The 25612-nt window shown below is 42.9% G+C and overlaps 2 protein-coding genes across 2 annotated transcripts in view; both read right to left on the bottom strand.

The window, feature by feature from the left end:
* Positions 1-2340: 2340 nt before the first annotated feature.
* On the bottom strand, positions 2341-13815 carry CLDN11 (claudin 11). Its single transcript, XM_035134022.2, has 3 exons — positions 13402-13815; positions 7604-7768; positions 2341-2956 (listed from the first exon to the last, which is right to left on the bottom strand). The coding sequence occupies exons 1-3, from the start codon at positions 13625-13627 to the stop codon at positions 2724-2726; spliced, it is 624 nt and encodes a 207-aa protein (XP_034989913.1). The 5' UTR covers positions 13628-13815; the 3' UTR covers positions 2341-2723.
* A 3444-nt stretch (positions 13816-17259) lies between these two features.
* Positions 17260-25612, bottom strand: part of SKIL (SKI like proto-oncogene) — a 32146-nt gene continuing 23793 nt past the window's right edge. Inside the window, exon 7 of the mRNA XM_035133268.2 lies at positions 17260-24116. Within this exon, the coding sequence (XP_034989159.1) occupies positions 23955-24116 (162 nt within the window). The 3' untranslated portion in view covers positions 17260-23954. The remainder of the gene's footprint in view (positions 24117-25612) is intronic.

The raw sequence follows: 25612 nt of genomic DNA on the forward strand, positions 1-25612 counted from the left end.
TCGTTTTACCACCTCAGGTTTTGCACATTTCTGCACCTATACTATCAGGTAATCAGACTGTAAGTTGAGAAGGCTCAGGCTGTTATCTGTAACTGAACACTTTGTTGGTCAGCCAGAGGAGCAGCTCAGAGTTAGCAGCTTTATATGGCTAGGTGGAACCCTATTGGTGCCTTGTATCACCTGACCCTATTGAGCTGGTAGCTCAGTACTGCCCTCCAGGGATCCAAAAAGGCAGTGCTGAACTCCAGCAGAGAGCAGGCCAGCCCAATAGCATTCCCTTCAGGAAAGGTCAAGGGAGCACATTTCCCTTTCATCTAAAATACCTGGTTCAATGATACCTGGTTCAAGACCACACATTAAAGTACACTAGAAGATAAGCCAGGTTAGTAAAATAATGGAAATACAAAACACACCGAGTCTGGACATTTCACAGAATCCAAACGCTTGCTGTTAGCATTGCATCTGCATGTGAAACTATTGTTGGAGCACTAAACGTGGATGCAATATCCAAAAAAAAAACCACCACCAACCCTACCATGTGAGAAAGAAGATATATGCATATGCTCCTTGCTGAAGCCATCAACAAATGCAATCAAATTTGTCAATGAATTCCAGCTGTGGAGTCTCTTGCTCCAATTGCCCTCTGAAATTTGTCTATGATCAGAGATGGAGCTTCCATTATTCCCAAGCTGCTTTGCAGTTTATGCATCATTACAGCTTTGGCTCAGCCCTGTCCCAGCCATCTGAATGGGATCCATTCAGCAGAGAGCAGCATGCATAAAAACAACACCGTCCACAATCTCAGGCCAGTTTTCACAAAGCTGCACATCTGTGTGTTACACATTCCATTGTGGCGCCCACATCTCACAATGGCAGCGCTTATTGTTTCTTTACGGGACATAAAGCAAGTAACTGTACGCGGAGCCTATGATGTAATGCGCACAAATGTTCTGCCAAGGATCTGTGGAATGATAGTTCACATTGTGAACATTGTGTCAAGAGGGAGAAGGAGAATGAGAAAACAATATGAAATTGACACAACAAATTACAGTGAATGACAAAACATGCATTTTGTTCGGAATCTGCTTGATTGCAAAAGGCAATTCAGTGCCAATATACCCAGTGCCAATGTGGCTATCCTAAACTCTGCATCTTACTTTATTTGCTATAAGATATTACCATTTTTGACATCAATTTGTTCCATTTTAAAGTTATGTTTTCTCATGACTTTTTGTATTGGATCAGATTATTATGAGGTGTTTTTGGTTGTATATTTTGTTGCTGCAAACCGCCTTGTGTATAGTAATATAGAAAGGTGGTATACAAATTAAAAGTGAAATGAAATGAAATTTTTCAGCCGACTTGGGTGACATAAGTCATCTGCACCCTGTAGCGAACACCAAAACCAATGAGATTCGGTTACTTAACTGTGCACAAGGAAGGTGGTATGAGTTTCAATTTATTATATTTTTAGCTATTGGAATTACAAATTCCAGAGAAGTAGTTATGTTCATTGCAGTAAAACCAGTAAAGACTAGCCAATTCACTGGAGCATTGGCTTTGATGGCTATCCCTCACTTGGTCAAATGTTCAAACTGGACAGAATCTCAGGTCCCATTAAAACATATATCACACTAAATTTGCTAGTCTTTAAGGTGCCTCGGGATGCTCTTGTTTGTGTTATCATCATTATTCCTACAAATATGGATATGGATATACAACACACACATTCAGATCTACTAGAAAGATGGAGTGAAAACAACACAGGGCAATAAGAGAACCACAAGCACAAGGAGAAGAAAATGAACTAGTAATTTCAACATTTATTTCTGTGTATTTTACAGTATTTCACTTAAAGACCAAAAGCATCATCAGTATTCATTGGATTTTTTTCACGGAACTGGCAACTGATAGATTATAGTAATTTTTTTAAAATAAGTTCCACTTCAATAGTGCATGTCAGAATACAAATTAATTGGAACAAAGTAAAAAATAAAAATAAACTACATTTAGCAACAAACCTGTACAAAAGAAGGGGAGGTTGCGGGGAGCAGCCCCATCACATGTATTTTAAGGCTATGTACAAGTGTTCTGTTATTTACCTTGCAATTAGAAACTTTTCGCTTCATCTCCTTCATACTGATGCGTTTAGGCAAAAACACTGTTACTAAAGTGATCAAATTCCTTAAAAGCTTTTGCTGAGAAAGCAAAGAGATTACTCCCTAATCTCATGGAAAAGAAAACATTTGTGCAGATGGGAAAGTACGGTGTCTTCCTTCCTCTCCCTTTCATTGTAACTTTGCCCCAAAAGATGACCTTGGATCTGGGGCAGTAGGGAAAGGAAGTTGTTGGTCAATTTTTCTGAGAAAAAGACTGGCAATTCAAACAATCCAGGTGTGTATTTGTTAGCTACCTTCCTAGACTGAGGGAGAAGGAGGAAAGAGGAAAAAACTTAATGTTTCAACAGTGAATATATAAGCCTTGGGCAGTGAGACGTATATAAGGGCTGACCTGGTCTTTTTTTTGCTACAGGTTTCTATTAAGGCAAACCAGTGGAGTTTATTGCTTAAGAAATATCACACCGTTTCTTTAAATCTTCTGCAAGGGATGCGGTCAACCTGTGCGCAAAGATGCAAGCAAGCATAACACCTGGAGCACAAAGAAAACTCATCCACCCGTTTCGAAACATTTGGTGATAAAGGCGCAGGAAGTCTCAGGATCATTTATACATGGGCGCTTTTAGCATGGGTTGGGGAGCTGGATCGAGATCCATAGTAGAAACGGTTCTGGCCAAATGTTTCCGCGTCACCGGAGCAGCAGACAATGATGGACCCACCAAAAAGGCAAAGAGCAGACCCAATCCAGCCCGTGTAAAGGGAATATCCAAAACTCATGATCATGGTTTCACGGTGAGCACTCACGGGGAACCAAATCGTAGCCACAACGCCACACAGAGCTGGGGAAATATTTGGGGGGAAAGGGAAGAGAGAAAGATCATCATTGTTCAGCAGGGAGCACAGGACATCATGCAAACATGTGATAATTTTAATCGTTCTTTTCTGTGATATCTGCGTTGAGATAGGGTTGCTTTCATTTATTTGCAAAAATAATAATAATCTCCCACCAACATTAAGAAAAGGGTCACAGAAATGGACAGCACAAAACCAACAATAAAATTGCATCTGTGAAAAAAACAGAAAATACATCACAAAACAGTAGATCAAATTAGGACATTAAAATAGGTGGATCACCCCTCGGAGAAAGATAGGGGGTAACCCAAACTGTGCACATTATTCAGGGATGGGAATGGTTTCCTTTTAAGTCTTCCAAGGCCTGGCAAAGTGCCTAATACCTTCACTTCCTGTTTAAGCCACAGGAATCAAAGGCAATAAATAAGACCCTCAAAAGATAAAATGCATCTTAAAAACCATGCTTTTTAAGAGGGAAAGAAAATGGCTTCCACATCTGAGAATCATCAAACTGGGCAATACTTTATTTCCTGTGGAAGAGAGCTGCGCTGGATTTGGTCCCTGAGAAATCAGTCAAATAACAACAAAACTTTGGTACGGCTACATTTGTTCCAGAGACCACATCGAAAGATGTCTTGAGGCAGTGTCAAAGTGCTGAGATTACGCAAGAGGGGGGGGGATGGAGAAAAGAAAACAGGGACAAAAGTTCGGTTTAAAAGCAACAAACACACTATTTAGCCGGTGGGAGAATGTGACACAAAATGGGCGGCGGCTATTACCGTTTGAGAGCGGGTTGCATCAGGTAAGGGGGCGCTAGCCTTAGGGGGCGTTTAGGCACTTTTGCAAAGTGGAGGAACTGCTGTGAGCATCACACAAACACACCCCTGGAACAAAGCACACACTGCCTCCTACCTGGCAGCTTCCTTTAACCCTAATTTCATCAGGTGGGGGAGCAGAAGAGCAGGCACCCAAACCCTCCAACATTTCTCCTATGGAAATAGGGACATTCTATTCCATACCCTCCAACATTTTTCCAATGAAAATAGGGACGTTCTAAGGAAAAGTGGGACATTCCAGGATCAAATCAGAAACCCAGGCAGCTTCTGTATATGCAGGACTGTCGCTGGAAAACAGGGACATTTAGAGGGCCTGCTGTTGCCTAGATGGCCTAGGAGGTGGTGCTGGGAAGGAATCAGCAGCTGTGGTGCATGCTGGCACCGATGGCATGAAGAAATGTTGTCATGAGGTCCTGGAAGCACGAGCTGGAGGGCAATGCGCAGAAGCGGCTTGCGGTGTGAGGCAGAGCTGCTCTGCTGCATTCTGGCAGGTGCACCATTGTGTGGCTCACAGGAGGGAGATGCTGCAGGGAGGTCAGCACCATGCAAACGCAAGGCAGAGCCAACCCAGCGCTCTTGCCAGCACGTTTGCACCACACCAACCTCCCCTCCCTCTTTCCCTCCTGGGAACCAGCAGCAAGCCCCCCGCTGCTGGGAAGTGAGCAAAGCAGCTCCATCCCATGCAGCAAGCGACTTCTGGCAACTGAGCTGCTGGGATGAGGGATGGAAATGAACACACTAGTTCTCACTCACCTTCCTCACGTATAGGGTTTGCATTCCCTGTACGCCCCTTAAATCTGTTCTGGGTTTCCCCCAACACTTCAGAGCAGGATTTGGGGAGGGCATGGGGCACACGGGAGAGGAGAGGGCAGAAAGTCCTATTGCGCAAGTGGAGATCCTTGCACTGATCAGACAGTTATTGAGTACATATTCTAGAACGTATCTTATTTCTTTGTTGTAGAAAGGCTTTTAATCTTCAAAACCCATTAAAGGCATCTTTTTCACATTCAAAACTATGTGATTCCCCCAAAATTGTGTCTGTTTGAGAAGAAAGCTTGTTGAATGCAAAGGAAAATCCCTACAGGACCTCTCTTAGGCTTTAAAAAAAAAAGCTTTCAGAAGAATTGCTGGAAGTGACTGGGAGTGACCAAAATTGTGGCTTCCCGATGTTGGGGACTACAACTCCCATCATCCTTGACAATGCTTGCTGGGGCTGATGGAAGCTGCAGTCCAAAATATCTGGGTGGTACCACATTGGTTACCCCCTGCCTTACTGCATATTTGTTTATTGCTGCCTTTGATCAATCATATTGTGGTTTTCCAAACTATTAAAAAAAACATTTCACACTGCCTAAAGCACTTTGAAAATTCTTTTCTCTATTTCCAGCTTCATTTGGTGTATTAAAACTCCAATATGCTCAGATATGATGAGCAAACAGGGTTACAGGGGGCATTTTAAAAACCATCAAGCAGGATGGAAGGGTGGCCACCTCTGATATGATTGTCAACCTCTGTTTTCAGCTGTCATTAAGTCAGCTGGAAGATCAGAGCTTGCTATTTTCCTGGCAAGCCGCCAACAGCTATTCTGCGTTGCCTGCTGTCTTCTGCTGTAGCCTGGAGCAGATGCACTGCTGCTGGATCTCCCAACTGTGGTTAGGAGGCTGGCGTTATCTAAATATTTAATATGCTGTGCTCTTTGCCATTCGCACAGCAGCCAACATAACATGGCTTACCACAAAAGTAGAAGCACACAGTCACATAGGAACCGAGGAACCTGCCTTGCACTGAGTTAAACCATGAGTCCATTTAGCTCAGTACAGGCAATGACCAATTGATGCCTCGTTGGATCATAGAACTGTTGAGTTGGGAGGGGTCCCCAGGGTCATCTAGTCCAACCCCCGCAATGCAAGAATCTCAACTAGGCAGGGATATGCAAACGTTAAGAATGCATGGTACCTATTGGCTTAAGAGACAACTATATCATGGAATCATGGAATTGCAAAGTTGGAAGAAACCACATGGGTCATCTAGTCCAGGAATGTTTTCCCTCAGCAGGGGGAAGGAGATGGGGAAAGCATGACAATAAGACCTTTCAAACATAGGCTTTCCTGCTTGCTTGCTTGCTTGCTTGCTTGCTTGCTTGCTTGAGTATTTGTTTGTGAAAGAAAATTGGGGGGGCAAATAACATTTAGGGGGCTGCCCCCCATTAACTATGGGCCTGCCAAGCCCTGGATATTGTTGATGTTCTCCTCAGTCTGCATTGCACTTTGCACTACCCTACATCCATCTCTGCAAGACACAGCAAGAAACTAGTCCACCAGTTTTTGCCTGACAATTCCTACCACTCTGGCTTTACTGCCTAAATTGTGTGGCTTGTAGACAACTCAAAGCCTCTACTGCAGCTGGACACGTCTCCACTTAGCCTCTCTGGCGTGTTGGGGGGAACCACACAGAGCAGCCGCTATAAATAAGGCATGATGTCAGCTCTGGCTGCCACAGGGAGAGAGCCAACTTCAGGGCAGGATGGCACAAAGAGGCAACTCTCTCCTCAACCGCCCCCCACCTCCCCCTCAGCTAAACAAGCGGGTGAAAACAAGACACCAAGGCCTGTTGTTAGGAGATGAGGAGGCCTTGAGAATACGCAGGTGCTGGAGAAGACTGTGGAGCTCATTGTTATCAGGGTGATACTGACTGGGTCTTCCACCCCATTGGAAGGGGGGGGGAGAACATAGACTGGACTGAGAGATGCTCCAGGCCACTGCCAGGGGAGCACCCCACACTGAGCAGAGCTGTGGAGGGCACACAGGGACATGTCTCCCTCTTCAGGGTTTTATAGCAGCAAGGTCCACAGCTGTGAACCAGGCCTTTGCATTCTGTTTGCAAAATGTTAGCTGCTCCTGGGATAGGGGAGTGGAATAGTATCAAGCCTTCCCCAATCTGCCTTCACCAAGACAATAGGGTTGCAAGGTCAGGAGGATCTCAGACCCTGAGATTTCAAGGCCCCAAACTGAGATTTGGGAGCAGCCCCTGGTGATTTTCCTCTGCTCTCCCTCTCATCACTGAGCCCTGGAGATGGAGGTTAATTGGGGAGCAAGGAGGGGAGGACCCTCCCTCCCTTAGGGAGTCTATGCAATAATTTGAGGCTGGCTTCAGCCAAGCTGAAGCTTGCAAGCTGCACACGTAGTCTTCTCAACAAACAAATTTAAGGCACTTTCTTACACCTGGAGATTCAAGCCCTTCCTCTGCCACCTGGAAGAGGCAAGGCAACCCTGGAGACTTCAGGTCAGTCCTGCAGGTCTGGCAACCCTAGACTACAAATCCCATCAGCCCCAGCATGGATAGTGCTCAGTGATTATGGATATTGTAGTCCAGTGACATCTGGAAAGCACTGGCTTAGGGAAGGCTGCCTTAGTGTGTACTGTTCTGCAGTCTTTGGGTTTGTTTTTTAAAAGGACCCTCTAGGCCAGGCATCCCCAAACTACGGCCCTCCAGATGTTTTGGCCCACAACTCCCATGATCCCTAGGTAATAGGACCAGTGGTCAGGGATAATGGGAATTGTAGTTCAAAACATCTGGAGGGCCGAAGTTTGGGGGTGCCTGCTCTAGGCCATTCTGAGAGTCTGGGTTCTGTAATGATTACAAAGTCCTTATTTTTCTTGCCAAGATCCTACAAAGTCAGGCTTTCCTTTAGAAAACCTTGAAATACTACTGCACCCCCCCAGTTGGAAAACTTGACCTTTTGCAGATTAGGCTGGCATCACTGGCAAGTGAGTGAGCCAGGCTGTGCCCATATCTTACCCAAGAGTATTAGCAGGATTCCTCCCAACTGGGAACGCCTGTACTTGGCCACTCCAGGTTCGTTGCCCATCCGGATGCAAGGCAGGACAGTCACCAGAAGAAAAACAGCTGGCAGTCCCAAGACAGAGGCTGCAATCATCAGAGCCCGACATGCCTGGACGTACCCTGCCAGAAGGAAAAAGCGTTCAGAACTCAGGTGCCTCCTACAAGATGCAGTAAAGTATATTCATACAGGAGATCTGAAAACCAGGAGACAATTCAGATGCATTATCCAGACAGTTATCCATTTACACAGAGGAATGCATACACACCCCTTCCTCTCATCTGTGCCCTTGAAGTAATGGGCATGTGTCCTCCTTTGCAGAGCACAGCCCTCTATTTGAAGGAGTCCTTTGTTTGAAGGGCTGATCAGTCCAAGTATGGTTTGAAGGTTTAGGCTGCACACATGCTGTTCATTTAAAGGGCATGACTCCCCCTACAAAAGAATCCTGGGAACTGTAGTTTGTTGAGGGTGCTGGGAATTTTAGCTATGTGAGGGGTAAGTTGCAGTTCCCAGGATTTGGGGGGGGGGGATTTCACATGCTTTAAATGATTGCTGCACACGAAGCCAAAAAACCCTCAGAAGGGCAAGTAGGGGCCTTGAAGTTGTCCAGCAGCAATTAGCATCTGGACTGAGGCATCTGCTCCACCACTATAATGAGGTGCATTGCGTTTCAATTTATAGCAATTATTTATTAATGTGAATCTGTGTGTCTTATTTGCATATGCAAATTTTATGCAAATCTGCTGCCCTCTTTCGGCCACTTTTCTTGGTGGTGCACGAGGGCCCTCCTAAAAAAAAGCTGGTGTGTGTGATATTCTGCTTCTGAAGCAAACGAAACAGCAAGCTCTCCGCAGGTGTGAACAGGAGAAAACAAAGACTGGAATTTTGACTTTTCAAACTCTCTCCTAAGGAGATCCAAAGTCTGGGCTGTGTGTATCCAGACATTCTACAGCAGCGATGCTACATTTTCCCAACACTCAAGCCACAATGGCTACATACATTTAAAGTAAGCAAGCGGACACACACACACAAACACATACTGGATCAGGCTTCCTCAACCTCAGCCCTCCAGATGTTTTGTGACTACAATTCCCACCATCCCTGACCACTGGTCCTGCTAGCTAGGGGTCATGGGAGTTGTAGGCCAAAAACATCTGGAGGGCTGAGGTTGAGGAAGCCTGCTCTGAATCCTGGGAACTGTAGTTTCACACACACACACACACACACACACACACACACACACACACAGTTACAATTCCCAGCACCCTTAGCAAACTACAGCATAGCTGTCAAGTTTTCCCTTTTCTCATGAGGAAGCCTATTCTGCATAAGGGAATTTCCCTTTAAAAAAGTGAGACCTTGACAGCTATGAACTACAGTTCCTAGGATATGTGAGGGAGGATTCTTTAAATGCCTGGTGTGTATGGAGCCAGTATTTTTTTTCTCTTAAAATTTTGTCTCCACTAGCATGAGAGCACTATATATATAGGGAGACTGGGGGCAGGGGGACTTGGCTTTTATTTACTTATTCCGATGATATATACCCTCCCAATTCATCAAAAGACCTTAGAATGAATAACAACATGTAAAACAGATAAGCCAAACTAGGTATTACTCTTAATAATTTAATGAGGAAAACTCACACACCTATCTGTATAATGCAAATAGGTCAAAATACCTCATCACTCAAAGGTCTGGAGGAAGAGGAAAGTGTTCAGCTGACATGCAATGTTGTCACCAGCACCAGCCCAACTGCAGAAGCTTTTCCAAAGCTGGGGCACCGTTGCCGATAAGGCCCTCCTGCAAACCACAGAACATCACCCAGCAGGGCTGTCCCTACCATTAGGCAGAGTGAGGTGACTGCCTTAGCCAGGGGATTTTGGGTGTCATGAAAGGGCAGTGAAAATGTAATTTGTTATTGTTGTATTTTTACTTCCAAGGCACTTGCAGAGGAACTTGTGGGATTTTCTGACTCAGATACAATGCTTTTTCAGGTAGATGAGTCCTAAGCTGGTGAGTCAAGCCTAAAACTCAAATTCTCAAACCTAAAACTCTGAATTGGACTTGGTGACAAATAGGCAGCTAGTACATTACTATTATTTAGGACTAATGTGATGTGGTCCATGAAAACTCTAGGCCAGGTCTAGGCCAGAGCAGATCCAGAGTGAATGGCTAGATGAAAACCTGGTATTTTTAAAGAAAAGCCCTTCTGGATCAGAGCAAAGTTCCATCTAGTCCAACATTCTGTATCCTACAGTGGCCAAGCAGATTCATCTGAGAGGTCCACAAGTAGCATTGTGAAGGCATTATACCAGAACCCAGAGCTATCCAATGAAGCTGAATGTTGGAAGAATCAGGATAGACAAAACAAACTACGTCTCAGAACCGGGCCAGCCATGAGGCGAGGTGAGGCAATCGCCTCAGGCAGCAGATCCAGCCTCCAAGGAGCCCATTCCCCCTGCCAACCCCCACCCACTCCTCCCTGGCTTCCTTCTTCTCCCCTACCACTGCAGAGGAGGCAGGCAGGCAGTAGTTTTGGTGAGGACTGCAAAAGAAGAGAAAGAGGAGGGGGAGCGGCATTTTCTTTTTTCCTTCAACCAGCAAAATGTCCTGGCTTGACCCTGGCAAGATGTGGTGATGGACACAGACCTGGATAGCTTTAAAAGGAGCTTAGAAACATTTGTGGGGGATAAGGCCATTAATGGTTGCTAGGGATCACAAGCGGGGAGAGTGTTGTTGCAGTCTTCCCATGAGCATCTGGTTGGCCACTGTGAGAACAGAATTCTGGCCCAGATGGGCCTTTGGTCTGATCCACTGCTACAGCAAATGAAGGCCAACAACTGCCTTTTTTAAAAGAAAGAAAGAAAGAAAGAAAGAAAGAAAGAAAGAAAGAAAGAAAGAAAGAAAGAAAGAAAGAAAGAAAGAAAGAAGCATTTATATTTGGCATTATTTAAAAAGAAAATACAGTAATCACAGAGAAGACGCTTAAGGACATAAGAAGAGCCTGCTGGATCAGTCCACTGACCCATCAAGCCTGTTCTCACAGCAGCCAATAGCTCCCTATGGGAAGCAAGCATAAAACCACATGGCCCAAAACAGAGCTTTCCAAACTTTTCATGTTGGTGACACACTTTTTAGACGTGCATCATTTTGCAACACAGTAATCCAGTTTTACTAGGAAACTGGAGGTTCAGCTAAACCAGGGGTCACCAAACTACGGCCCCCGGGCCGGATGCGGCCCAATCGGCCTCCCAATCCGGCCCGCGACGCCCCCTGCCGCTCGCTGCCGCCGCCCGCTCTTACGGCGCACGGCGCGGCGGCGATCTTAAAAATCAGCAAAAAACCACCGAAAATCCTTTGTGCGCATGCGTATGGGCCTCTCCCGACCCAGAAGAGGTCATTTCCGATGCACTTCCAGGTCGGGGGAGGCCCATACGCATGCGCACAAGCGATTTCCGGCGATTTTTTCCCAACCGTGTGCGTGTGTGCATGCGCACGAGCGCGCACTCCCCCGCCCTCCGGCCCGCTGCGCGCGCACTCCCCTGCCCTCCGGCCCGCCGCGTGGTCGGCGCGGCGGGCGCCGGCCCGCTGCGCGGTAAGTCTGGGGACCCCTGAGCTAAACCCTTTCCAGCCCCAGGAGGAGCGTGGGGAACCTTCGTGTGACACACCGCAGCCAGACACACAGTTTGGAAAGCAACAAAGGACGATGCAACAGGAGGCATCCTTTGACCCATGGTCTTTGGATTCATCATGGACCACACTTCCTCTGCTGACATTTACACTGGGTGAACATTAAGCAGTCAACCTGTGACTGGCAAAGAGGAACACTGAGTGTGCAAGGAGCCTCTGTGCACCACTTAAATGATGCTGCAATGCTGGTCATGAGAGCAATGTGGGATTCCCAGGTTCAGAGGCACTCTGTCTCTAAATGCCAATTGCTAGGAAACAATAGCAGGAGAGGGCTAAGGCATTCATGGACTGCTTGTGAGCTTCCCAGAGGCATCTTCGTACCTACTGAGAAACACATGAAGCCGGACCATTGCTTAGATCCAGAAGCAGTCTTCTTATATTCTTTCGAACACTGCACTAGCATGCAACCATTGCAAGGAACTTTTAACGCATTGATGATCTGCATGAGTCCCTGCACAGATAGGCCTACAAGTTGCCCATCCACGAGAGCTTACAGCATGCAGGGGCTAACAGTGTGAAACCAGAAGGTCTCCCCTCGTCTTTGAGCTTATAGTAGGTAGCTCATGCTCATCACACTAATCCTATCCATTATCAGCACAGCAAAAAAAGTAGGATTATAAGAAAAGCCCTTCTGGATCAGACCAAAGGTTGGCCATGCCCATCATCCTATTTCACAGTGGCCAGCCCAAGGCCCCCTGGAAACCAAGAAGCAGGGCTTGGAGGCAATAGGCCTCTCCCATTGTTGCTCCCCGTAAGCTCATATTCTTCAGAGCATTGTGCCTCTGAACTTTAAGATTGCCTATCAGCCTTATGACTGTTCAGCAGCAAGCAGACTTACTGGTCTAGCTAGCTCAGTATTGCCTCAGTGACAGTAGCTCCCAGTGTATCAACCAGGGATCTCTCCAAGCCTTGCTTGGAGATGCTATGGATTAGATTTGGGGCCTTCTGCATGCAAAACAGATGTTCTGCCCTGAACAAACCCCTTTGGTGGAAGCCTTGCACAAGGGCTTCTCTTTGCCCAATTGAACCTGGGACCTTTTGTGACATGTTCTCTCACTGATCCACCACAACCCTTCTCTAACCCTTTGTGAATTTGGTCTAATCTCCTCTTAAAGATTCCTAAACTTGCGACCGTCACCACCACCTTGTGGCAGCAAGTTGCACAAATTCATTGCGAGCTGTGTGAAGAAGCAGCCCTCTCCTTTGTCTCTCCTACCAATTCGTTTAAGAAAGAATGTCAAAGCAGCATGCACGTAAATATAACAAAAAAGAGCAAAACCAGTATTTGCTCTTCTGCAGACATTTAAATATTGTCTACCATAGCCATCGTAATAGCACAGAGTGCAAGCTCAGAAGCCCACAGTTTGAATTCAACCGTCCATGCCCACTAAATTAAACCTGGAGAGGCCCCTATCAGCATCCAGATGTGAGGTACCTTATTTGATCATTACTCCCACTGAATTCAGTGGAATTTAAAGCCAATTAGTGTATACTTGGGACTGAACTGTAAGAACCGGGGTGGGGTTTGGTGGTAAAAGAATATGCTGATCCATCTTCCGTCTGTGGTGTTTCAAAGATTTCCACTTCTGCAAAATAAGAACCATCTGTTTGCCTGAGCATGCACAGAGTGCATTTCCCTAACCACAACATACAGCTTTAAAGACCAATGCTGCCTGGTCAAACTTTAAGAAAAAGCTGAAGCCAAACAACTTTCTCTTTTAAAAAAATAAATAAAAATGCTAAGAATAATTTCTTAGCCAGATTTTGCACTTACCAAAGTCAATATACCTGCACACACTTCCCCCACTTCGTAGAACTTAACTTTCTTAATTTCCCTGAATGCTTAACTTTCTCCTCCCATCCTCCTTCCCTCCAGTCCCTGTTATTTTCCCAGCAGTGGATTGTAAGATCCTTGGGACAGAGACTTGTCATTTTTTTTTTGCTTGTTACTCTGTAAAAGCACTGTGCGCATGAATGCAACCAAATAGCCATAGGGGCCGCCCTGTTGATTTCAATCTGCCATAAAATCCCAAGCAGCCTTTGCGAGTTTTTGGATAGCCCATACCTGGCAATATGAGGATGTCCACCAGCGGCTTGCAGTGATAGAGGCCCGTTGCCATGACACAGTCTGCCCACAGCCCTTTGGACCCCAGCTCGTCCATCTTCCTGCAGGTGGTGATGGTATAGCCGCAAGTCACGACCCAGTCATTGGTGGACGTTGCCACAATCATGCTAATCCAGCCGACAAAGCTAGCCACAAATCCCGTGAGGTGCAAGCAGGTGGCAACCATGATTCTCCTCTGGGCCGGTGAGCCAGGCAACCCAGCAGCAGCTTAAGAGAAGAGGGTGGCTGAGGATTGCTGCAAGAGTCAAAGAAGTGTAGAGGCTGAGGAGGAACAAGTGGCAGGGTCTGCCTTTGAGCTGTCAGCAGAGAGGACTGGAGGCTGATGTGATGATGGGCTGGAGGATACAAAGATGCCTCACATCAGTTAGTCCGGCCTCTGGGAGGAACCCAGTCCCACACAGCTTGATGGGAGGTGTCATGCAAAATGCGAAGGGTGTGTTTCATCTCCCTCCCCCCTTTTTCTTTTTTTAAAAAATATCTCTCCAACTAAACAATAGGAGAAGTTAGCCTACTGAACTAAAAAAAAAAGGCAGAGGGAAGAAGCTACAACACAGATAGGGGCTCGGGCCTTCCGTGTGACACTGAAGAGCCTTCGACGTCTGTACTGAATTTGAAATTATTTTTGCATAGGAAAGTGTTTGTAATTGTTATATATGATGTTTTGTGTGGGGAGCTTGCTGTGTGTGTGTGTGTGTGTGTGTGTGTGTGTGTGTGTGTGTGTGTGATGACTTTGAGAGATTTTATGGGAAATGATTCATAAACGGAATTAAATAATTGCAAAACTCAATCCACTGCAGCATGAGGACAGATTTAGCTCTGTCCCATAATGAGAGGCAGTGATTTATTTTTTCTAGAGAGAAAGTTGCAAGACCAGGAAGATCCCATGAATGACAGTGGCCCCCTTGCAAGGGGTGTGGGCCTTGGCAGCTGCCCAACAATGCCTACTATGGATGATATTAATCAGTCTTTCATTCCAGAGTTTTAAATGCATTTCTCCATCAGTCTCCTGACCACAAAAAATCTGTTGTTGTTTTTTTCAAGTGGATTTGTCACACTGGAGCAAGTGTTTTAATCCACTTTATGTGTGCAGCCTAAATTCCTCAGTATGTACCTGTATCAATCCTGCAAAACACTGACATTCTGGAGGTGTCCTCTATCTGAGGGGGGTTTGCATCCTTAGATGATGAAATCTACTGCATACCTTAGATGCCACCTGGCCTGCCAGAACCTCCCTCCCCCCCCCCAAAAAAAATACTGCAAGCTGGATGCTTGGCAGGGAGGAGAGGGTACAAACTCATTCCAAACAGGTTGGATATTGAATCCACAAACCGCTCATTAACAGCATCCATCTCATCAGGTTTTTTTTAGGGGTAGGGAATCATCCACTTTATTATTAATCTCAAACACTAATTCAACACTTTTATTGCCTCACCCAAATCAGGGGGGGAAGCAAGTATCTGGAGGGTCACAGCCCCCCCCATTCAGATTATTATTATTATTATTATTATTATTATTATTATTATTATTATTATTATTATGTATACCACTCTTCATCCGTAGATCTCAAGGCGGTTCACAACACAAAAATACAAGATAAAAAGCACAAATTACATAATAAAAGCAAGAACAAAAACAAACCGCCCTCCTCTCCACACAAAAATTTAAGAGGGTATCAGATGTTAATCAGCCAAAGGCTTGGTTAAATCGGAATGTTCTTGCCTGGCGCCTGGCGTATAATGAAGATGACAGCTGAACCTCCAATCCTACACACAGCTATATGGAAACAATGCATTTAAAATCAAGCTATAATTCATGATGCTCAGAATAAATTCTTTTAAAAGCATACTATTTTAATATGCATGTTCATTTAGTATAAAGTTCTGTAACAACAGAACAAAATTCACTCAGCATCCTGGCTGTCTGAATCGCAACTGAGAACAGTCTAAAGAGAATCTGCTTCTTCTGCTTCTTCAAATGTTCAAATATTCTTCCTGCTGAAAGAGCCATAGACAAACATCTGGGTTTCTTTCCACTGATAAAATATGCCTGTAGTGACCACTAGTGGAATTTGTCTGGAACTGCACTCCAGACTGATTTAGGTACACAGCTCCAAGCCCGGGAGTTAAAACGTTGCTGTACATAGACCTGGTTTACACAATGTATGTGCATATCATGTGAACTATTCATAATCAGTGATGCCACCAGGGATCAACCTCAAATGGCCTCGGTCCAGTATACCTGAAGCATAGCTGCCAAGTTTTCCCTTTTCTCACGAGGAAGCCTATTCAGCATAAGGGAAAATCCCTTAAAATAAGGGATAACTTGGCAGCTATGCTGAAGGAGTGTCTCCACCTCCATCATTCTGCCCGGACACTGAGGTCCAGCACCGAGGGCCTTCTGGCGGTTCCCTCGTTGCGAGAAGCCAAGTTGCAGGGAACTAGGCAGAGGGCCTTCTCGGTGGTGGCGCCTGCCCTGTGGAACGCCCTCCCAACAGATGTCAAAGAGGAAAACAACTACCAGACTTTTAGAAGACATCTGAAGGCAGCCCTGTTCAGGGAGGCTTTTAATGTATTAATAGACTACTGTGTTTTATTTTTCTGTTGGAAGCCGCCCAGAGTGGCTGGGGAAACCCAGCCAGATGGGTGGGGTATAAATAATAAATTATTATTATATAAGTCCAACATCCAGGGCTCTGCTTCCCCAGTCCCAAGACCAACCTGAGAGCTGCAGAACTCAACATTTGATGACTGCCAGGTGAACATGTTGCTGCTTATAAAATTCCTGCTGCTGTTTTTCAATCTTTTGATGGCTGATTCACACATACAAGGCACTACTTTGGATTACTATGGAGTTATGGAACCGCACAGAAGAGCCAGCCCATCATGTATAAGGGAGCAACATACATATTTCATTCCTAGCCATATAAGGCATTTTTCATTTAAATCTTTTAGGGGTTTTTAATGCTCTTTTATGTACGGTAATTTTCTGCTGGTGCTTTTCATCTATTCTATTTTTTTGGCTTTTAAATTGCATCACTCCCTACTCAGATAATGTTCTCTATTGGGTGATATACAAATGTTGTTAATAAATGCTCCAATCCATTACGTGCAAGAGGAGCAGCGTTTGACAGCCAGTCAGAATTTTGCCAGCCTGGTCAGAATTTCACTTATTGGCCAATTGCCAGATTCATGTATAGCTAGAAATGTGTGTTTCTTCTTTCTGGCAGGACAGTATTTGTGCAGTATTATTAAAAATGTATTAAGGAGTTTTCGCTGGGTCAAAATGTCTTAATTCTCTCTCTCTCTCTCTCTCATCACACATACACACACTTGCAGGAAATTATTTTTTTCATTCTTAGTATGTGACAGCAAAAAAAGTAACTAGTTTTCTTGAAAAGGAATACTTATACTTACACACACACACACACACACACACACACACACACACACACAAACGGAACTGAAGGTGGTTTGAAAGGGGATTGGGCTGCCCATGATGTTTATATTCAAGCCACCTTTGCCTTGATTGTAGTTACTTACATTAACTGAAATACCTGAAAAACCTCTTTGAATAGACGCAAACATGGGATAACTGAAATGTGCAAACATGATGTCTCCGACGGCATTCAACTCTCTTAAAACTATTGTCTGTCCCCAGCCTTACAGGTCTGCTGATCTATGCCGTTGTGAATACTAGAGTGAATGGTACATTGTCAAATGCACAAAACTAGCATTGAGAAATATCTTGAACAAACACCCAATTCACATACTATATGTGCAAAGCACACAAAAGGTGAAGTGCTTGACATTAGAATTGTTTTTATTTGTATGTGGATCCACAATCTATACAGGGTATTTACAATGCATGAAAAATGGAAAACTGCACAAAATACAATTGAGGTATAAGCTAAGAGCACAGTATGTCATGTTTCAATAAATAGAATTCAAAATTTGTAAACTAAGTGACCAGATAAATGCATCTTGTTTTACTAAAACCATACAAAATATCTGTTTTTGTATCACATGAGGTAGAGGCCAGTTTTGTGTGTCATGTAATGCAATTACAGCAACTCCAACCATAGAACTGTACATCATTGGCAAAATGTCAAAAATTATTGGTATGCACCAACCTTTTTAAAAAACTTTTGATTTTTTTAAACTCCAGTAATTCCACCTGTTGCCTTGAATGTTTTGCAGGACCTATTAAGTCTATAAATGATAAACTATTTTCTTTAAAGATCTTGCCGCAATCCAGAATGGTACTTTATGTCTGTCCAATGACTTTTGTATATGCCCAGCTGGACAGCAAACCATATATGAAATATATGAACAGCAAACCATAGGACATATTGCAAACTAATTTTTAAACTTCAAAAATGATTTTCTGTATGGGCATGATAAACTGGTGGTCCAGGTAAATACCGAAGGTCCTGCTGAGCAAACAGAAGGTGGTCACATGCTGCTCTAGATTGTGGAATTATATTAAGGTATCAACATCAATAAATACTTTCAAAAGCATCATGAACACATACAAAATAGAAGTTTGTCATAGACTTGCTTATTCTGGAAGGCAACACAGCTGCACCCGGACATTTAGAAACCAATAATTTGTGTGGATTCACTAGAATGATTTAGATACATTACAACTGTGCTTCCTTTCTCTTTAAGGTGAGGTATTTGAAAGAATGTAATGGATTGCTATATTTATCAGGATATTCATTTGGGGGGAAATAAGAACTTGTTTCACTGTGCTTGAATATTTCAGAGCACCAGAGAATTCAAAGTATCCTCTATATTGTGGGTTTACAAAAAAAAAAAAGTTGTGCAATCTGTTTAATGTGTGACTTTTGCTTTTATAATAGAGAGCATCTGCAACAACAAAAATATCAAAAGATTTCCAGGACAGGAATTATGGACTGCCTCACATTACCACAGATGTAATGGACGAAAACGTTGCAGAGAAAGTATAACGAAGAGATCAAGCTGCCCGTTCCTGGACAGAGATATTTTACAGCTGCAGCATAAATATTTCAAGCATAGGATTACAAGAGATTTTAAGTATTTTGTTACATTATATTACTGTATCAGGGTTTAAAAACATGTTAATGGTATATATTTATCTGCGTTCTCCTGTGTATAAAAAAGTTATGCTTTTCTAAGATCAAATGAACTTTAGCATAGGGAGCTGACTTAGAAAGTGTTTTGAGGTCAGCTACATAGCCCTATGAAAATGCCTCCAAGGTACACCAGTCAGCCATTCACGCAGCTGTTTTTACGGCAAATTCTGCCCTTTCAAACGGAAGCTAAGGGAAAAGTGGAAGTACAGGTCTGAAGAGGCTCCAAGAATGTGGAACTAAGCAGCAGCGAGTAGGCAAAACGGCTTCATAGTACTCGGCGGTCCCCACAGCCTAGTCTACTGCAGGCGTTGCATTACAATACCTTAACTATGTACAAATGATTTTACAGGTATCAATATATTAAATATATAATAAAATTAATCCAAGAATGCAAAATATACCCCATAACTACCATGTTTACCTCAAATACTCAAGCTAAGTGATATAAGACATACTGAAAAGAAAAAACATTTTGTCTGAACACACTTTGCTAAAGCTTTTTGATCTAATGTCAAAGGGCTTGTGTCTTCAAGTGCAGATGAAAGTTTAGGGCTACCACAATGGTAAGATACTTCGCTCCCTAACATTTCCCGCAGAGTTTATTGCACCCTGCACTATTTGGTTTTTTAAAAGCAGGGATACCAAGAAGCAGATTTTTTCTATAAAAGTATTCTTGGCAACCTTGCTTCTAATGGTATTGTTTTTAGTGCTTTTCAGAAACATTAATGGATAAGACAAATTGGAAACAAACCTATCTAAAAGGCCAATGCAGGGATGACTTTTAAAGAAAAGCCTTCAATAATTATTAAAATACAGAATGAGCATGCTAAGTCTAAAAGAGCAAATTCGAATTTACAGAAAAATTTGTCATAGGTCTCTGTAAATGGGTAAAGCCTTGTATGCAATTCAAGCTATATAGGCATGGAGTAAATCACCCATTAGGTACGTCATGTTAAGAGATAAACGTAAGAAACTAGCTGCTGTAAAACATAGACTATTTACAATTTCCTAGAAAACTATCTCTTGGTGGCTATGGACACCTATGGCACACTTCTATGTATTAATTACTTAACATCTAGGGAAGTCTTATGTAAAGGAGGCTGAAATTAACTGTTCAATTTAAGGGTTACAATTATGATTTCTTTGATTATAAGTTGGTGTGTCATTTGGTTTTACAAATTTTCAGAGACATTAAACAAACCCGAAAGTGGCACTCTCTCACTCACACACACACACGTCAACAAATTATTACTACTACGAAAACATCTAAAATATAGTCAAAATTGCCACATGTTCATCTCCGGTAAGTGTTGCAACTATAGGAACATTTAGGACAAACATTGCTGATCTTCGCATTTTAGTTACCACACCCTTTATAAATAGAAACATGATAACAAATTGTGACTTCATTCGTTCTATAAAACTGCTTCTCCATAGCCAACAGTGGAAAATTTGGGCAGAAAGAAGGAAGGCATTACATTGCAATAACATTCAGGAAGGATTGTGCCAAAAGTTCAGTGGTGGCTGAATACTTTGGCATGCAAAAAAATAATTCACAAGCATGTTGTACTTGAACTAGTAAAATACAGTGGTACCTCTACTTATGAATAACTCTACTTACGAATGTTTCTACTTACGAATGGAGATCCGTCCGCATCTTGGATGCAGTTTAGATAGGATTTTTTCTACTTACGAATTTTTAGATAGGGTTGCTTCGACTTACGAATTTTTTCTCCCAATGCATACAAATTTTTTCTACTTACGAATGTGCGTTCGGAACGCATTAAATTCGTAAGTAGAGGTACCACTGTATATGAACAAATAACCTGTTAAGACCAATAGTGGAATATGCTTGCCTGCATTGAAAATGAAAATGAACACAATCATAATTTATTCTGGCAAAATAAAATATTGAAATTGGTATATTCTACTGCAATAATATTTAAGGATGCAAAACACCCAAAAATGTGAGCATAATATTTCTCATTAAAATTTAGCTATTTCTTCAGTAGTACTGCACTATTATTGAAATAGCAAATAAAGGCATGCAAAACATATTACATGTTAGAGTTAGAAGGACTATGAGGTGAACAGTTAAACGCGGGCAGAGACAGCATTTGGCATTTTGAGCTGCTTAAGATATACATTTTAGGCAGCAACATCCAATCCCAAGACTTTGTTTTCTACTAGGTTCAGCTCCAACCAACCATTTAAAAAAAAAAAAGCTTTGTGGTGATGCACAAGCTGACTGCTTGGGATGTAAGCACACAATTGTTTCACCCACAAACTTGGCAGCTGTGTTTTCCAATCCCAGTGTTATTTAACATTCAACTGCTGGGCAAATTGTCCAAGAACATGGGGTGTTACCTTATGAACAATGGCACTCAGTCCTATTTTCCTTTGCAGCAGGTGAAGGTATAATGGTTAAGGCCTATTTATAGACACTGGATGTACAAATTCAATCCAGCTAAGATGGATCTGTTTTTGTTGAGAGGTTGATTTACCTGTTTTAAGACAATCATACTTCCCCTCGAAGTTAAATATAAATTTGAATTTTAAAAAATTGATATAAAGTTTCCACGTTCCTGGATACAGGGGGTCCTTCCGGATTTTTATTTTTATGTGGCCAGAAATGTGCTGTACCAGCTTCGGTTTGTGCAACAGCTGCATTACTTTCTGGGTAGCAAGGTCCTTGCTATTGTTTCGCATGCCCTGGTAACATGTTCACGGAACTGCTATAATTTGCTTCGCATGCCCTGGTAACATGTTCACGGAACTGCTGTAATTTGCTTTATATGGAACTGACCTTTAAGACAGCCTGACTCCTGATTTGTGGACTTATCAAAGGAGAGAGACTGCACAGATCTTGTACCCTTAAATCCAGAAATGCACTTATACATTTTATTTTGCCCGGCATTTAGTCTGTTTCGTTTTATATTGTCACCTGCTTTTTGCTATGTGTGTTATAGTATCGTTTTATGATGCCATTGGTTTCCTTTTTGTTAATTTGGATTGTTATGATCACTCAGGTGAGCTGAACAGCTGAAAAAAAGAATTTATTTTATTATTCAATTTCTATCCTACCCTTACTCCCCAAAAAAGCCCAGGCCAGGGAAACATAACTGGAAATGGTATTTTTAATGGTCCCTACATAAAGAGTGTACCGTATATTTTTTAAAAAATAAAACATAAATGCTCTGGGTCCACACATGTAGCAGGCCACCACAACATGCAGATCAGATGGGGATGCACACAGAGATGGACATCACTATCTGCAGTTGTCATTTGCAGAAGTGGCTTGTCAAGTGAGAAAGAGCCACTATGTTCGATTCCTATCAGGTGGGGGTGCTGTTTACCGGGAGGGAGTAGGGGATGTGGTAGGGAGGTTGGGGTGCAAATCCAGCTATCCTGTATGTGTGCTTGCCATGATCTGACATCTCCAACAATTTCCAGTAAGCAACAGCAACTCACTTACTGGAAAGCTAGAGCAGCAGGTCTGTCTCACCCAGTGAGCTGGATCTGGTTGTTCGTGCAAAGGCACCGTCCCAATCCACAATGCAATGCATACCCCCCCACACACACATTTCTGTGGTCTCGGTCGCATGCAGCACCTATAGCTAGGACAGGGCAAAGCAGCTAGAATTTTTGTGAGATATATTGGTCACATTGCTTTTTATGTTCAATGATCTGAATACAGGCCTAGGTTTTGAAGATGATTTCCCCGCCCCCCTCTCTTCACCAAAAGCCATTCAATACAATACTTTTGAGCAATTAGACATTTGTCTATCGAATCTATTTTACCTTCTATATAACAGAACTGGCTTTCCCTCTGGATAACCCAAACTGTACTCAGGTTTCCACCACCAACAAAAATTGTCAGTTGAAGTTTATATGTAAACATAAAAAAAAAAATCCACCAATTTCTTTCCCTTCTGTTAATATACTTTATCTGTTTGGTTTCCATTGGAAAAAAACTCTGGAACTGAACTACTTGATTACTGGCACCAGCCTATCACCACACTAAATGTCAGATGTCCCAATAAGGATCTTAGCATTTTTCAAAAGAAGTAAAGGTTTAATAACTATGTTGTTTACAAATGATAGCTATTTTACTTTGCCATTTAAATGAACCTTATGAGCATCACTTTCACAATGTCACAGATTACATTTGTTCCCCCTCAACTTTTAAAATACTTTTAAAATGTCAAGACCACCCACTTTTCTGTGCTCAAAGAAAATCTAGGAATGAGAACTTTATTGCTAATGAAGTAACCCACTCAGCTGAGGGTTAAAATTGCCACTCTACAAAATAAGGCTGACATTTTCAAACTTCCCAAATTGTTCAGGAATGCTCAAAGAACTCTATCAAAAGTGAAATTTTCTGTCATCATTTCTTGAAGAGTTACCCAAAGAAGCTGAGAGTGAATAGGAAGCTTTGAAAATAAAATATCTCAGTTTCTACTTCAGCAACTCCTTTTCATAACAGCATTCAGCAGGGTACTGAAAGATTTGGCATTTTAACAGTTAATAACGAACAGTTAACTGTGTGAAAATCTGCATTTTGAAAAATGTTTGCTGTTGAATAATTACCAGTTCTCTATCCAGCTTTAATAATCAAAATGAAGTATCACGCTAGAGCAATGCATGGCAGCAAATTCTCTACAATCTCTTCTTTCTGCTTTAGATTCTTGGAACTATAAAAACCATTTTATGAAAATGAACCGCATGCAATAGAAAGCAAATATGCGGATCCTGCGTATTTTGAAAGAAACCAAAGTTGCATTCAGTAAGTATATAGAGCCCTCAAAACAGCTTGTAAAATAAAGTTGCACTGAGGAGTGTAAAACAGTACGGGTTGTATCCAATGCTTCCTCCTCTTCTCCTTGCATGTCCCCCCCCCCAAATCTGCTCTGGAAGCTTCCCCAACCTACAAGAGCTGATTTGAGGATGTGCAGGGAGTTATAGGGGAGAAGAGAAGAAGAGGAAGTTCCACTGTGCAAGTGAAAGTCTGCTTTGCGAGCAGAATAGCAGTGCTGGATACAACCAGTGGTTTCAACACTGCTCATAACCATTTTTTTTAAAAAAAAGAAGGAGCAACATAAATATAGATTTTGTCAGTCTGGAAGTTTTACAAAGGTGTATCATTACAGATTTATATGCATAAATCGGACACAATCTACTGGGAACTTCTCTCGTGCAAAACGTCATTGAAATGATTGGGAATTGCAACAACTCCTACTCCATTGATGCTCTGCTCACATAGGAAAAGTTCCCCATGATTGTCCCAATACCTTCGCTGATCCATGGCTTGACTTCCCCTTGGCAGGTCATTTATTAGCCCTGCTGAGAAAGTGCAGATACATTTCTGTTGGCACTTTCATTTCCCTTTGCCGTTTTTTGAAGACTTCTGGATCTGAAGTTTTAATTCCTTGATCATCATCTCTAACTTTTGCCTCGCTTCTCGTTCCTGTCTCAGTTCATCTTGAAGCTCCTGTCGATCGGCCTCAGCGTGATCCAGCCTCTGCCTTAGCTCTGCCAGCTGCAATTTTTTAAAAGGAGAGAAAAGGTTTTAAAAACTTCTTAATGTATCCCCATCCATACAATTCTAGAAACCAAGCAGTTGTTTCTGAAACAACATTAAGTAAGGTATGTACAGACTCGAGCCCACTGATGCGGCAATGTGAGGTGCCTGCTTCAAATAGTGGAAGCCCAAGTGGCAGTCCCCAACTTGCCTCCAATTAGCCGCCAACAGCACTAGTTTCCAGCAAAATCTCACCACGCAATGCAGTTGAGAGGTGCAGAGCCGGGGTGACAGCAAAGGGGAGGCCACAAGTGGCAAAACAGGACATGCAGAATATTCAGTGTATAATAATAAGCATCACACTTTTATTTATTTATTTGTCTGTCTGTCTGTCTGTCTTGTATCTCACCCTTCCTACAAAGCAACTTAGCAAAAGGAAAAAAATAGACACGCATATGTGTGCAGGAGCGGACCTTGGTAATATGCTGGCCTGTGCAAGGCCATTATTTGACCTAAGGCGACAATGACTGTAATCAACATTAAACCACAGTTCATGTTTAATTATGATTTAATGCAAACAAGCAGGGTGCTGGTGTAGTCAGTTCAAAGATTCCCGCCTTGCTTCTCCCCCACACCGCACTGGGAGCAACAAACCGCAAGTCATGACTTCTCATGTCGCCTGAATCCAGCTCATGGTTTGTTTTCCCTAAACAAAGAAGCAGTAAACCAAGAGCTAACCTTTGTACCAAGTCATGGCTAGTTTGGACATAAACCACAGTTCCAAGTTCAGATGTCACAACAAGTCAAGGCTTGTGGCTTGTTGTGACCAAAAGTGAAGTGGGACCAAAATGGAGAATTTCAAGAAGCATGCACCAGCGCATTACTCATTCGCATTAAACCACAGTTCAACATTACGAACCAGGCCATTCTGTCCTCTGGGAAATGCATTCATTATGACACACGTAAGCTGATTTCCCAAACAGAAATATGTAGACCAAGATTTCTCTGGAATTAGTGAGCTATAGAAGCCATCTAGTGGAGAGCTTTAGTATAAATTTTACATGATTTCAGCACAAATGTAACAGGGTTTCTTTACTAGCAGCCTACTAGAAAGTGTTCCTAACTAATGATTTACAATCTAACGATGGGATCTTACATACACTTACTTCAAAGTAAAATCAGTGGTATATAGGGCCAATTCATGCATGGTTCAGATTGCTTAAGCTACCCATGTGGTGAAGTGCAGGAAAAATTGTGACCTTTTCTACTACGTACAGTGGTATCTTGGTTGTCGAACAAATCGGCTCCCAAATGCCACAAACCTGGAAATGAGTGTTGCGGTTTGCGAACGTTTTTTGGAGGCCGAATGTCGAACGTGGCTTCTGCAGCTTCCAAATGAGTGCAGGAAGCTCCTGAAGCCAATCGGAAACTGCGCCTTGGTTTTCGAAAGGTTTCAGGAGTCGAACGGACTCCTGGAACGGATTAAGTTCGACAACCAGTAATGAGTACATGAG

The sequence above is a fragment of the Zootoca vivipara genome, chromosome 5 (assembly GCF_963506605.1).
Source record: "Zootoca vivipara chromosome 5, rZooViv1.1, whole genome shotgun sequence".
Taxonomy (NCBI): domain Eukaryota; kingdom Metazoa; phylum Chordata; class Lepidosauria; order Squamata; family Lacertidae; genus Zootoca; species Zootoca vivipara.

Coding starts and splice junctions, on each gene's coding strand:
- CLDN11 (XM_035134022.2), bottom strand. CDS start 13,627: ATGGTTGCCACCTGCTTGCACCTCACGGGATTTGTGGCTAGCTTTGTC. Junction 7,769..13,401: donor GGACATCCTCATATTGCCAG/GTATGGGCTATC, acceptor TCCTTCTGGCAG/GGTACGTCCAGGCATGTCGG. Junction 2,957..7,603: donor AATCCTGCTAATACTCTTGG/GTAAGATATGGG, acceptor ATATTTCCCCAG/CTCTGTGTGGCGTTGTGGCT.